At 37.6% G+C, this 12,071-nt stretch overlaps 1 protein-coding gene across 1 annotated transcript in view; it reads left to right on the top strand.

Moving 5' to 3' along the window:
- LOC121556730 (RNA-binding motif, single-stranded-interacting protein 3) overlaps positions 1-12,071 on the top strand; it is a 46,270-nt gene that overhangs the window by 6,901 nt on the left and 27,298 nt on the right. Inside the window, exon 4 of the mRNA XM_041870616.1 lies at positions 4,932-4,982. Within this exon, the coding sequence (XP_041726550.1) occupies positions 4,932-4,982 (51 nt within the window). The remainder of the gene's footprint in view (positions 1-4,931; positions 4,983-12,071) is intronic.

The raw sequence follows: 12,071 nt of genomic DNA, 5'->3' as shown, positions 1-12,071 counted from the left end.
GATGTCACTCATTGGGTGTTTCTGACTAGAGAAAATTAGAAAGGTAAAACACAGCTGAGTTGTGAAAGTATGCAGCATCCTTCTTCCCATAAATGTGACTTCTTAGGGGAGATATTTCCATTCAAGTTCAGGAAATGAGTAGTATTGTACTGGGACACAGGGATGCACATTCTAGCACACAGACCCTCACACACACACACACAACTTCTGTAAATGTGATAGAGTATGTTAATAGATATGTTTCCGTTCATTTTAGGAGGAAATATGTACTATACTATTGTATTGGGGATACTGCAGTAGTATTGTATTATATTGGGGGAGATGAAAGCAGTGATTCTGGTCCAGAAGGATGAGTCTTTGATGATGAAACTGCTGCATAGATTATGTAATTATACAGCAATATAACAATATACCTCTCTAAACCTTTCATATTCTACTCTAATTATACAGCAATATAACAATATACATCTCTAAACCTTTTATATTCTACTGTAATTATACAGCAATATAACGATATACCTCTCTAAGACTTTCATATTCTACTGTAATTATACAGCAATATAACAATATATACCTCTCTAAGGCTTTTATATTCTACTGTAATTATACAGCAATATAACAATATACCTCTCTAAAGCTTTTATATTCTACTGTAATTATACAGCAATATAACAATATACCGCTCTAAGGCTTTTATATTCTACTGTAATTATACAGCAATATAACAATATACCTCTCTAAACCTTTCATATTCTACTGTAATTATACAGCAATATAACAATATACCTCTCTAAGGCTTTTATATTCTACTGTAATTATACAGCAATATAACAATATACCTCTCTAAGGCTTTCATATTCTACTGTAATTATACAGCAATATAACAATATACCGCTCTACGGCTTTTATATTCTACTGTAATTATACAGCAATATAACAATATACCTCTCTAATGCTTTTATATTCTACTGTAATTATACAGCAATATAACAATACACCTCTCTAAAGCTTTTATATTCTACTGTAATTATACAGCAATATAACAATATACCTCTCTAAGGCTTTTATATTCTACTGTAATTATACAGCAATATAACAATATACCTCTCTAAGGTTTTTATATTCTACTGTAATTATACAGCAATATAACAATATACCTCTCTAATGCTTTTATATTCTACTGTAATTATACAGCAATATAACAATATACCTCTCTAAAGCTTTTATATTCTACTGTAATTATACAGCAATATAACAATATACCTCTCTAAGGCTTTTATATTCTACTGTAATTATACATCAATATAACAATATACATCTCTAATGCTTTTATATTCTACTGTAATTATACAGCAATATAACAATATACCTCACTAAAGCTTTTATATTCTACTGTAATTATACAGCAATATAACAATATACCTCTCTAAGGCTTTTATATTCTACTGTAATTATACAGCAATATAACAATATACCTCTCTAATGCTTTTATATTCTACTGTAATTATACAGCAATATAACAATATACCTCTCTAAAGCTTTTATATTCTACTGTAATTATACAGCAATATAACAATATACCTCTTTAAGGCTTTTATATTCTACTGTAATTATACAGCAATATAACAATATACATCTCTAAACCTTTTATATTCTACTGTAATTATACAGCAATATAACAATATAACTCTCTAAGGCTTTTATATTCTACTGTAGTTATACAGCAATATAACAATACACCTCTCTAAAGCTTTTATATTCTACTGTAATTATACAGCAATATAACAATATAACTCTCTAAGGCTTTTATATTCTACTGTAATTATACAGCAATATAACAATATACCTCTCTAAGGCTTTTATATATTCTACTGTAATTATACAGCAATATAACAATATACCTCTCTACGGCTTTCATATTCTACTGTAATTATACAGCAATATAACAATATACCTCTCTAAGGCTTTTATATTCTACTCTAATTATACAGCAATATAACAATATACCTCTCTAAGGCTTTTATATTCTGCTGTAATTATACAGCAATATAACAATATACCTCTCTAATGCTTTTATATTCTACTGGAATTATACAGCAATATAACAATATACCTCTCTAAAGCTTTTATATTCTACTGTAATTATACAGCAATATAACAATATACCTCTCTAAGGCTTTTATATTCTGCTGTAATTATACAGCAATATAACAATATACCTCTCTAATGCTTTTATATTCTACTGGAATTATACAGCAATATAACAATATACCTCTCTAAGGCTTTTATATTCTACTGTAATTATACAGCAATATAACAATATACCTCTCTAAGGCTTTTATATTCTACTGTAATTATACAGCAATATAACAATATACATCTCTAAATTTTTTATATTCTACTGTAATTATACAGCAATATAACAATATAACTCTCTAAGGCTTTCATATTCTACTGTAATTACAGTAGAATATGAAAGCGTTATGTGGAATCAGAGGACAGAGAGATGGAGCAATGGAAGGGTGGCAGGATGGAGGGGTGGGGTGTGTAATCAGAGGACAGGGGGATGGAGGGACGGAGGGTTGGAGGGGTGGGGGTGTGTTATCAGAGGACATCAAAACTATGAAATAACACATATGGAATCATGTATGAAGCAACAACAAAAAAGTGTTAAACAAATCAAAATATATTTTATATTTGAGATTCTTCAAATAGCCACCCGTTGCCTTGATGACAGTTTGCACACTCTTGGCATTCTCTCAACCAGCTTCACCTGGAATGTTTTTCCAACAATCTTGAAGGAGTTCCCACTAATGCTGAGCACCAGTTGGCTGCTTTTCCTTCACTCTGCGGTCCGACTAATCCCAAACCATCTCAATTGGGTTGAGGTCGGGGGATTGTGGAGGCCAGGTCATCTGATGCAGCACTCCATCACTCTCCTTCTTGGTAAATAGCCCTTACACAGCCTGGAGGTGTGTTGGGTCATTGTCCTGTTAAAAAACAAATGATAGTCCCACTAAGCCCAAACCAGATGGGATGGCGTATCGCTGCAGAATGCTGTGGTAGCAATGCTGGTTAAGTGTGCCTTGAATTCTAAATAAATCACAGACAGTGTCACCAGCAAAGCACCCCCACACATCACACCTCCTCCTCCATGCTTTACGGTGGGAAATACACATGCAGAGATCATCCATTCACCCACACCATGTCTCACAAAGACACGGCGGTTGGAACCAAAAACATCCAATTTGGACTCCAGACCAAAGGACACATTTCCACAAGTCTAATGTCCATTGCTCGTGTTTCTTGGCCCAAGCAAGTCTCTTCTTCTTAATGGTGTCCTTTAGTAGTGGTTTCTTTGCAGCAATTCGACCAAGAAGGCCTGATTCACGCTGTCTCCTCTGAACAGTTGATGTTGAGATGTGTCTGTTACTTGAACTCTGTGAAGCATTTATTTGGGCTGCAATTTCTGAGGCTGGTAACTCTAATGAACTTATCCTCTGCAGCAGAGATAACTCTGGGTCTTCCATTTCTGTGGCAGTCCTCATGAGAGCCAGTTTCATCATAGCGCTTGATGTTTTTTGCGACTGCACTTGAAGAAATTTCAAAGTTCTTGAAATGTTCCGTATTGACTGACCTTCATGTCTTAAAGTAATGATGGACTGTCGTTTCTCTTTGCTTATTTTGTCCACTTGGTCTTTTACCAAATAGGGCTATCTTCTGTATACCCCCACTACCTTGTCACAACACAACTGATTGGCTCAAACACATTAAGAAGGATAGAAATTCCACAAATGAACTTTTAACAATGCACACCTGTTAATTCAAATGCATTCCAGGTGACTACCTCATGAAGCTGGTTGAGATAATGCCAAGAGTGTGCAAAGCTGCCATCAAAGCAAACGGTGGCCATTACAAGAATCTCAAATTTAAAATATATTTTGATTTGTTTAACACTTTTTTGGTTACTACATGATTCCATATGTGTTATTTCATAGTGTTGATGTCTTCACTATTATTATACAATGTAGAAAATAGTAAAAATAAAGAAAAACCCTAGATTGAGTAGGTGTTCTAAAACTTTTGACCTTTAGTGTACACTGAAATATAGTCTTATTTTACTGTTCTATTCTATAGGAGATGGGTGGCTGGCGGTAGGAGAGGAGAGGGGGAAGAATGGGTAAATAGGGTATCGAGGGACAACAGGAGACAGAAGACAGGGGATAGGGGGAATGGAGGGATGGAGGGACAACAGGAGACAGAAGACAGGGGATAGGGGGAATGGAGGGATGGAGGGACAACAGGAGACAGAAGACAGGGGATAGGGAGAATGGAGGGATGGAGGGACAACAGGAGACAGAAGACAGGGGATAGGGGGAATGGAGGGATGGAGGGACAACAGGAGACAGAAGACAGGGGATAGGGGGAATGGAGGGATGGAGGGACAACAGAAGACAGAAGACAGGGGATAGGGGGAGTGGAGGGATGGAGGGACAACAGGAGACAGAAGACAGGGGATAGGGGGAGTGGAGGGATGGAGGGACAACAGGAGACAGAAGACAGGGGATGGGGGAATGGAGGGATGGAGGGACAACAGGAGACAGAAGACAGGGGATAGGGGGAATGGAGGGTTGGAGGGACAACAGGAGACAGAAGACAGGGGATAGGGGGAATGGAGGGACGGAGGGACAACAGGAGACAGAAGACAGGGGATAGGGGGAATGGAGGGATGGAGGGACGGGTGAAGAATGAGAGGACAGGAGGATGGAGGGATGGAGGGATGGAGGGATGGGTGAAGAATGAGAGGACAGGACGGGTGGAGGGATGGGTGAAGAATCAGAGTACAGGGGAATTGAGGGATGGAGGGATAGAGGGGTGGGGTGTGTAATCAGAGGAGTTGAGGTACCAATACCAAATATGTCTCTCCACAGGTCCAAAGTACATCCTGGATGCCTCATCAACAGTATGTTATGCAACCTACCGTAAGTACAACCCAGCCATCACATAGTGTGTGTGTGTGTATGTCATAGTGTGTGTGTGTGTGTGTGTGTGTGTCATAGCGTGAGTGTGTCATAGTGTGTGTGTGTGTGTGTCATAGTGTGTGTGTGTGTGTGTGTGTGTCATAGTGTGTGTGTGTGTGTGTCATAGTGTGTGTGTGTGTGTGTAATAGTGTGTGTGTGTGTGTGTGTGTGTGTGTGTGTGTGTGTGTGTGATTGAGTGAGTGAGTCTGTGCTTGCTTGTATCTCTGCATGTGTCTGTGGGCGTGTGTGGGTTTACTTATTTGTGTAGGTGCTTTCAAAGCCCTTTGGACACGCCCTCACATATTCCTCCAGAATGAGAATCTCAGAGGAGGACAATATCAGCTGTAGTACTGATGTAGTAAGCTGTAGTAAGTATTCCAGTCTGCTATAACAGAACAGAGCAGCTGTGACCTGTAATCTGTCTGTCTGTAGCACAGTCACAGTGAGGGGTTTGGGACTAAGGTGGAGCAGAGAGGGGCATGGGTGGGGCATGAACCCAACATGCAGGAATGGAGCTGGACAGCTTTATCTAGCCACATCAACAATGAAAGACTTCCCCCTACTGGTCGAAAAGACAATTGCAGCCATAATGTGAGAGTTCAGAGAGAGAGAGGGGCTGAGCGAGCCTCTGTGTTCCCACCCCGAGCGGTCTGGTCTAGGCCCTACAGGTCCGGTAGAGAGGGTCTGAGCTCTGTGTCTAGTCTGTCCCCTACACTTCCCTGGCCTGGTTCTCTCACAGCAGTGCTACAGCTCACTATATCAGACCTTGTCTTTGTCAGCCTGGGAAGAGGAGCAGGGAGGGCCCACTATATCAGACCTGGTCTTTGTCAGCCTGGGAAGAGGAGCAGGGAAGAGCCCACTATAGATCAGACCTTGTCTTTGTCAGCCTGGGAAGAGGAGCAGGGAAGAGCCCACTATATCAGACCTGGTCTTTGTCAGCCTGGGAAGAGGAGCAGGGAAGAGCCCACTATATCAGACCTGGTCTTTGTCAGCCTGGGAAGTGGAGCAGGGAAGAAAAAAGAGACAACGGTGTTTACACTTTTACATTTTAGTCATTTAGCAGATGCTCTTATCCAGAGCGACTTACAGTTAGTGAATACATATTTTTTTATACTGGCCCCCCGTGGGAATCGAACCCACAACCCTGGCGTTGCAAATTCCATGCTCTATCAACTGAGCTACATCCCTGCCGGCCATTCCCTCCCCTACCCTGGACCAATTGTGCGCCGCCCATGAGTCTCCCGGTCGCGGCCGGCTGCGACAGAGCCTGGATTCGAACCAAGATCTCTAGTGGCACAGTTAGCACTGCGTTTAGTAGCAAGTCTAGTCCTGTGGGTTGCGTCCCAAATGGTACCCTGTTCCCTATGTAGTGCCCCATAGGCTCTGGTCAAAAGTAGTGCACTATATAGGGAATAGTGGTCCTTTTGGGAACCAGCCCTGGTTTGTTTCTGATCAGGCAGTGCAGAGCTAAGGACCAGGATTGGTCCCAGTCTGTCTGGGCTGTAGCTAGGGCTTTCTAGGTGCCGTAGCAACACATCAACACCTGCCAACAGATCAATCAGCTACAGAGTGTAGGATCTTAATTAGAGCCAGTTTGCTACAGCAGTAAATTATCCTGCAGCAACAGGAAATGTGACCTATTATGTGGATTATAATTAATGGACATTTTTGTAGGGGTTGATACAAGAGAAAATCAAGTCTGAAATTTAAAGTGAAAATTACAAACTTCAGAAGCATTTTTAAACAAGTTTGAAATGTCCTGCATTGCAGGAAATTTCTCCTGCAACAGGGTGATCAAATTAAGAACTTACATCTATAAGGGGTGCTGAGAGGAAGACAGAGAGGAAGATGCTTTAAAGAAACCCCCAGTCTGTTCTCAGTTCTCTTCTCACACAGCATAGTGTCTCACCAAGCCTTCAAGAAAACATGACAGTATACTGTCTGTATCCCAGACTTCAAAAGAGATGGATGCTTTAATGAAACAATCTGAGTGTTCTCACAGTTAACTGTCTGCATCCAGACTGTTCAGTTCTCACAGCATCCAGTATCTATTTCAGCCTTTAGAAAAACATGATACTGTCTCTATCCAGTCTGCTCTCACAGCATTCAGTATCTATTTCAGCCTTTAGGAAGACATGATACTGTCTCTATCCAGTCTGCTCTCACAGCATTCAGTATCTATTTCAGCCTTTAGAAAAACATGATACTGTCTCTATCCAGTCTGCTCTCACAGCATTCAGTATATATTTCAGCCTTTAGGAAGACATGATACTGTCTCTATCCAGTCTGCTCTCACAGCATTCAGTATCTATTTCAGCCTTTAGGAAGACATGATACTGTCTCTATCCAGTCTGCTCTCACAACATTCAGTATCTATTTCAGCATTTAGGAAGACATGATACTGTCTCTATCCAGTCTGCTCTCACAGCATTCAGTATCTATTTCAGCCTTTAGGAAGACATGATACTGTCTCTATCCAGTCTGCTCTCACAGCATTCAGTATCTATTTCAGCCTTTAGGAAGACATGATACTGTCTCTATCCAGTCTGCTCTCACAGCATTCAGTATCTATTTCGGCCTTTAGGAAGACATGATACTGTCTCTATCCAGTCTGCTCTCACAGCATTCAGTATCTATTTCAGCCTTTAGGAAGACATGATACTGTCTCTATCCAGTCTGCTCTCACAACATTCAGTATCTATTTCAGCATTTAGGAAGACATGATACTGTCTCTATCCAGTCTGCTCTCACAGCATTCAGTATCTATTTCAGCCTTTAGGAAGACATGATACTGTCTCTATCCAGTCTGCTCTCACAGCATTCAGTATCTATTTCGGCCTTTAGGAAGACATGATACTGTCTCTATCCAGTCTGCTCTCACAGCATTCAGTAACTATTTCAGCCTTTAGGAAGACATGACAGCATACTGTCTGTGTCTCAGATGTTAGGAAACATGGCAGACCGTCTCTCCTCTCTTTAGCACCCCAACTATTTTTCAGAAGTGTAGGATATTTGACGTACTGTAGAAACAAGTAAGCACACACTTATCCATGTGAAAATACTATGGTGTGTGTGACCAACTGGGCCCTGCACACCACAGGACTGTGTTAGCCCACTGAGCTAAAGCCTAGGCATTAGCCTTTACACGTGCATGTACACACATTCACGCACTCTGTGTCCAGGGCTGCACTTTGAGATCCTCATAGAAGCGCCACATTAGTTTGAGAAACTTTCTACAGCTTAATGACAGAGACAATGTCTTACTTACAAAGCCCCTTCAGGAAATGACCGTACTAGCCCAACTATGCTGAAGTGCATTAGCAAAGCTGCTAAGAACAGGAATGCAACCAAAATAATAGAGGATTCTAGTGATTCTTCCTCTGTTACTATGACTACCATCCATTTGTGGAGTCAAAGACAAAAGGAGTTTAAAGATCTGAGACATTAATCGCATCCAAAATGGCACCCTATTCCCTATATAGTGCACTACTTTTGACCAGGGCTCTATGTAGTGTGCCATTTCTCCTCTTCAAATCAAACTGTATTTATAGAGCACATTTCTTATGGCTTAACAAAGAAATACAAGGAGAGAAATAGCAAAAGTAGACAAATTAAAATCATAAAATAAAAACAGTAAAACAATATTAAAATAACAGTGATGAGATACTAATGCATTCAAATAAATACAAATAAATTTGATATAGGTCTATAAAATGGGATAACATAAGTAAAGTAAATAAGATATAGGTCTATAAAATGGGATAACATAAGTAAAGTAAATATGATATAGGTCTATAAACTGGGAAAACATCAATAAAGTAAATAAGATATAGGTCTATAAAACGGGATAACATAAGTAAAGTAAATATGATATAGGTCTATAAACTGGGATAACATAAGTAAAGTAAATATGATATAGGTCTATAAAATAGGATAACAAAAGTAAAGTAAATATGATAGTCTATAAAATAGGATAACATAAGTAAAGTAAATATGATATAGGTCTATAAAATGGGATAACATAAAGTAAATATGATATAGATCTATAAAATGGGATAACATAAGTAAAGTAAATATGATATAGGTCTATAAAATGGGATAACATATATAAAGTAAATAAGATATAGGTCTATAAAATGGGATAACATGAATAAAGTAAATAAGATATAGGTCTATAAAATAGGATAACATAAGTAAAGTAAATATGATATAGATCTATAAAATGGGATAACATCAGTAAAGTAAATATGATATAGATCTATAAAATAGGATAACAAAAGTAAAGTAAATATGATAGTCTATAAAATAGGATAACATAAGTAAAGTAAATATGATATAGGTCTATAAAATGGGATAACATAAAGTAAATATGATATAGATCTATAAAATGGGATAACATAAGTAAAGTAAATATGATATAGGTCTATAAAATGGGATAACATATATAAAGTAAATAAGATATAGGTCTATAAAATGGGATAACATGAATAAAGTAAATAAGATATAGGTCTATAAAATAGGATAACATAAGTAAAGTAAATATGATATAGATCTATAAAATGGGATAACATCAGTAAAGTAAATATGATATAGATCTATAAAATGCGATAACATAAGTAAAGTAAATAAGATATAGCCTATAAAATGGGATAACATAAGTAAAGTAAATAAGATATAGGTCTATAAAATGGGATAACGTGAATCAAGTAAATATGATATAGGTCTATAAAATGGGATAACATAAGTAAAGTAAATATGATATAGGTCTATAAAATGGGATAACATAAGTAAAGTATATATGATAGTCTATAAAATAGGATAACATAAGTAAAGTAAATATGATATAGGTCTATAAAATGGGATAACATTAAGTAAATATGATATAGATCTATAAAATGGGATAACATAAGTGAAGTAAATAAGATATAGGTCTATAAAGTAAATAAGATATAGGTCTATAAAATGGGATAACATAAGTAAAGTAAATAAGATATAGGTCTATAAAATGGGATAACGTGAATCAAGTAAATATGATATAGATCTATAAAATGGGATAACATAAGTAAAGTAAATACGATATAGGTCTATAAAATGGGATAACGTGAATCAAGTAAATATGATATAGATCTATAAAATGGGATAACATAAGTAAAGTAAATATGATATAGGTCTATAAAATGGGATAACATAAGTAAAGTATATATGATAGTCTATAAAATAGGATAACATAAGTAAAGTAAATATGATATAGATCTATAAAATGGGATAACATGAAGTAAATATGATATAGATCTATAAAATGGGATAACATAAGTGAAGTAAATAAGATATAGGTCTATAAAGTAAATAAGATATAGGTCTATAAAATGGGATAACATAAGTAAAGTAAATATGATATAGGTCTATAAACTGGGAAAACATCAATAAAGTAAATTAGATATAGGTCTATAAAATGGGATAACATAAGTAAAGTAAATATGATATAGCTCTATAAAATGGGATAACATCAGTAAAGTAAATATGATATAGCTCATAAAATGGGATAACATAAGTAAAGTAAATATGATATAGGTCTATAAAATGGGATAACATAAGTAAAGTAAATATGATATAGGTCTATAAAATGGGATAACATAAGTAAAGTAAACATGATATAGATCTATAAAATGGGATAACATCAATAAAGTAAATATGATATAGGTCTATAAAATAGGATAACATAAGTAAAGTAAATATTATATAGATCTATAAAATTGGATAACATCAGTAAAGTAAATATGATATAGATCTATAAAATGGGATAACATAAGTAAAGTAAATATGATATAGGTCTATAAAATAGGATAACATAAGTAAAGTACATTGGGGAAAAAAAGTATTTAGTCAGCCACCAATTGTGCAAGTTCTCCCACTTAAAAAGATGAGAGAGGCCTGTAATTTTCATCATAGGTACACGTCAACTATGACAGACAAATTGGGGGAAAGAAATCCAGAAAATCACATTGTAGGATTTTTAATTAATTTATTTGCAAATTATGGTGGAAAATAAGTATTTGGTCACCTACAAACAAGCAAGATTTCTTGCTCTCACAGACCTGTAACTTCTTCTTTAAGAGGCTCCTCTGTCCTCCACTCGTTACCTGTATTAATGGCACCTGTTTGAACTTGTTATCAGTATAAAAGACACCTGTCCACAACCTCAAACAGTCACACTCCAAACTCCACTATGGCCAAGACCAAAGAGCTCTCAAAGGACACCAGAAACAAAATTGTAGACCTGCACCAGGCTGGGAAGACTGAATCTGCAATAGGTAAGCAGCTTGGTTTGAAGAAATCAACTGTGGGAGCAATTGTTAGGAAATGGAAGACATACAAGACCACTGATAATCTCCCCTCGATCTGGGGCTCCACGCAAGATCTCACCCCGTGGGGTCAAAATGATCACAAGAACGGGGAGCAAAAATCCCAGAACCACACGGGGGGACCTAGTGAATGACCTGCAGAGACCTGGGACCAAAGTAACAAAGCCTACCATCAGTAACACACTACGCCGCCAGGGACTCAAATCCTGCAGTGCCAGACGTGTCCCCCCTGCTTAAGCCAGTACATGTCCAGGCCCGTCTGAAGTTTGCTAGAGTGCATTTGGATGATCCAGAAGAGGATTGGGAGAATGTCATATGGTCAGATGAAACCAAAATATAACTTTTTGGTAAAAACTCAACTCGTCGTGTTTGGAGGACAAAGAATGCTGAGTTGCATCCAAAGAACACCATACCTACTGTGAAGCATGGGGGGTGGAAACATCATGCTTTGGGGCTGTTTTTCTGCAAAGGGACCAGGACGACTGATCCGTGTAAAGGAAAGAATGAATGGGGCCATGTATCGTGAGATTTTGAGTGAAAACCTCCTTCCATCAGCAAGGGCATTGAAGATGAAACGTGGCTGGGTCTTTCAGCATGACAATGACCCCAAACACACCGCCCGGGCAACGAAGGAGTGGCTTCGTAAGAAGCATTTCAAGGTCCTGGAGTGGCCTAGCCAGTCTCCAGA

Source organism: Coregonus clupeaformis, unplaced genomic scaffold (genome assembly GCF_020615455.1).
Source record: "Coregonus clupeaformis isolate EN_2021a unplaced genomic scaffold, ASM2061545v1 scaf0877, whole genome shotgun sequence".
NCBI lineage: Eukaryota > Metazoa > Chordata > Actinopteri > Salmoniformes > Salmonidae > Coregonus > Coregonus clupeaformis.
Note: the sequence above shows the minus strand (reverse complement) of the source record. Positions and strands in the feature narration are given on the sequence as shown.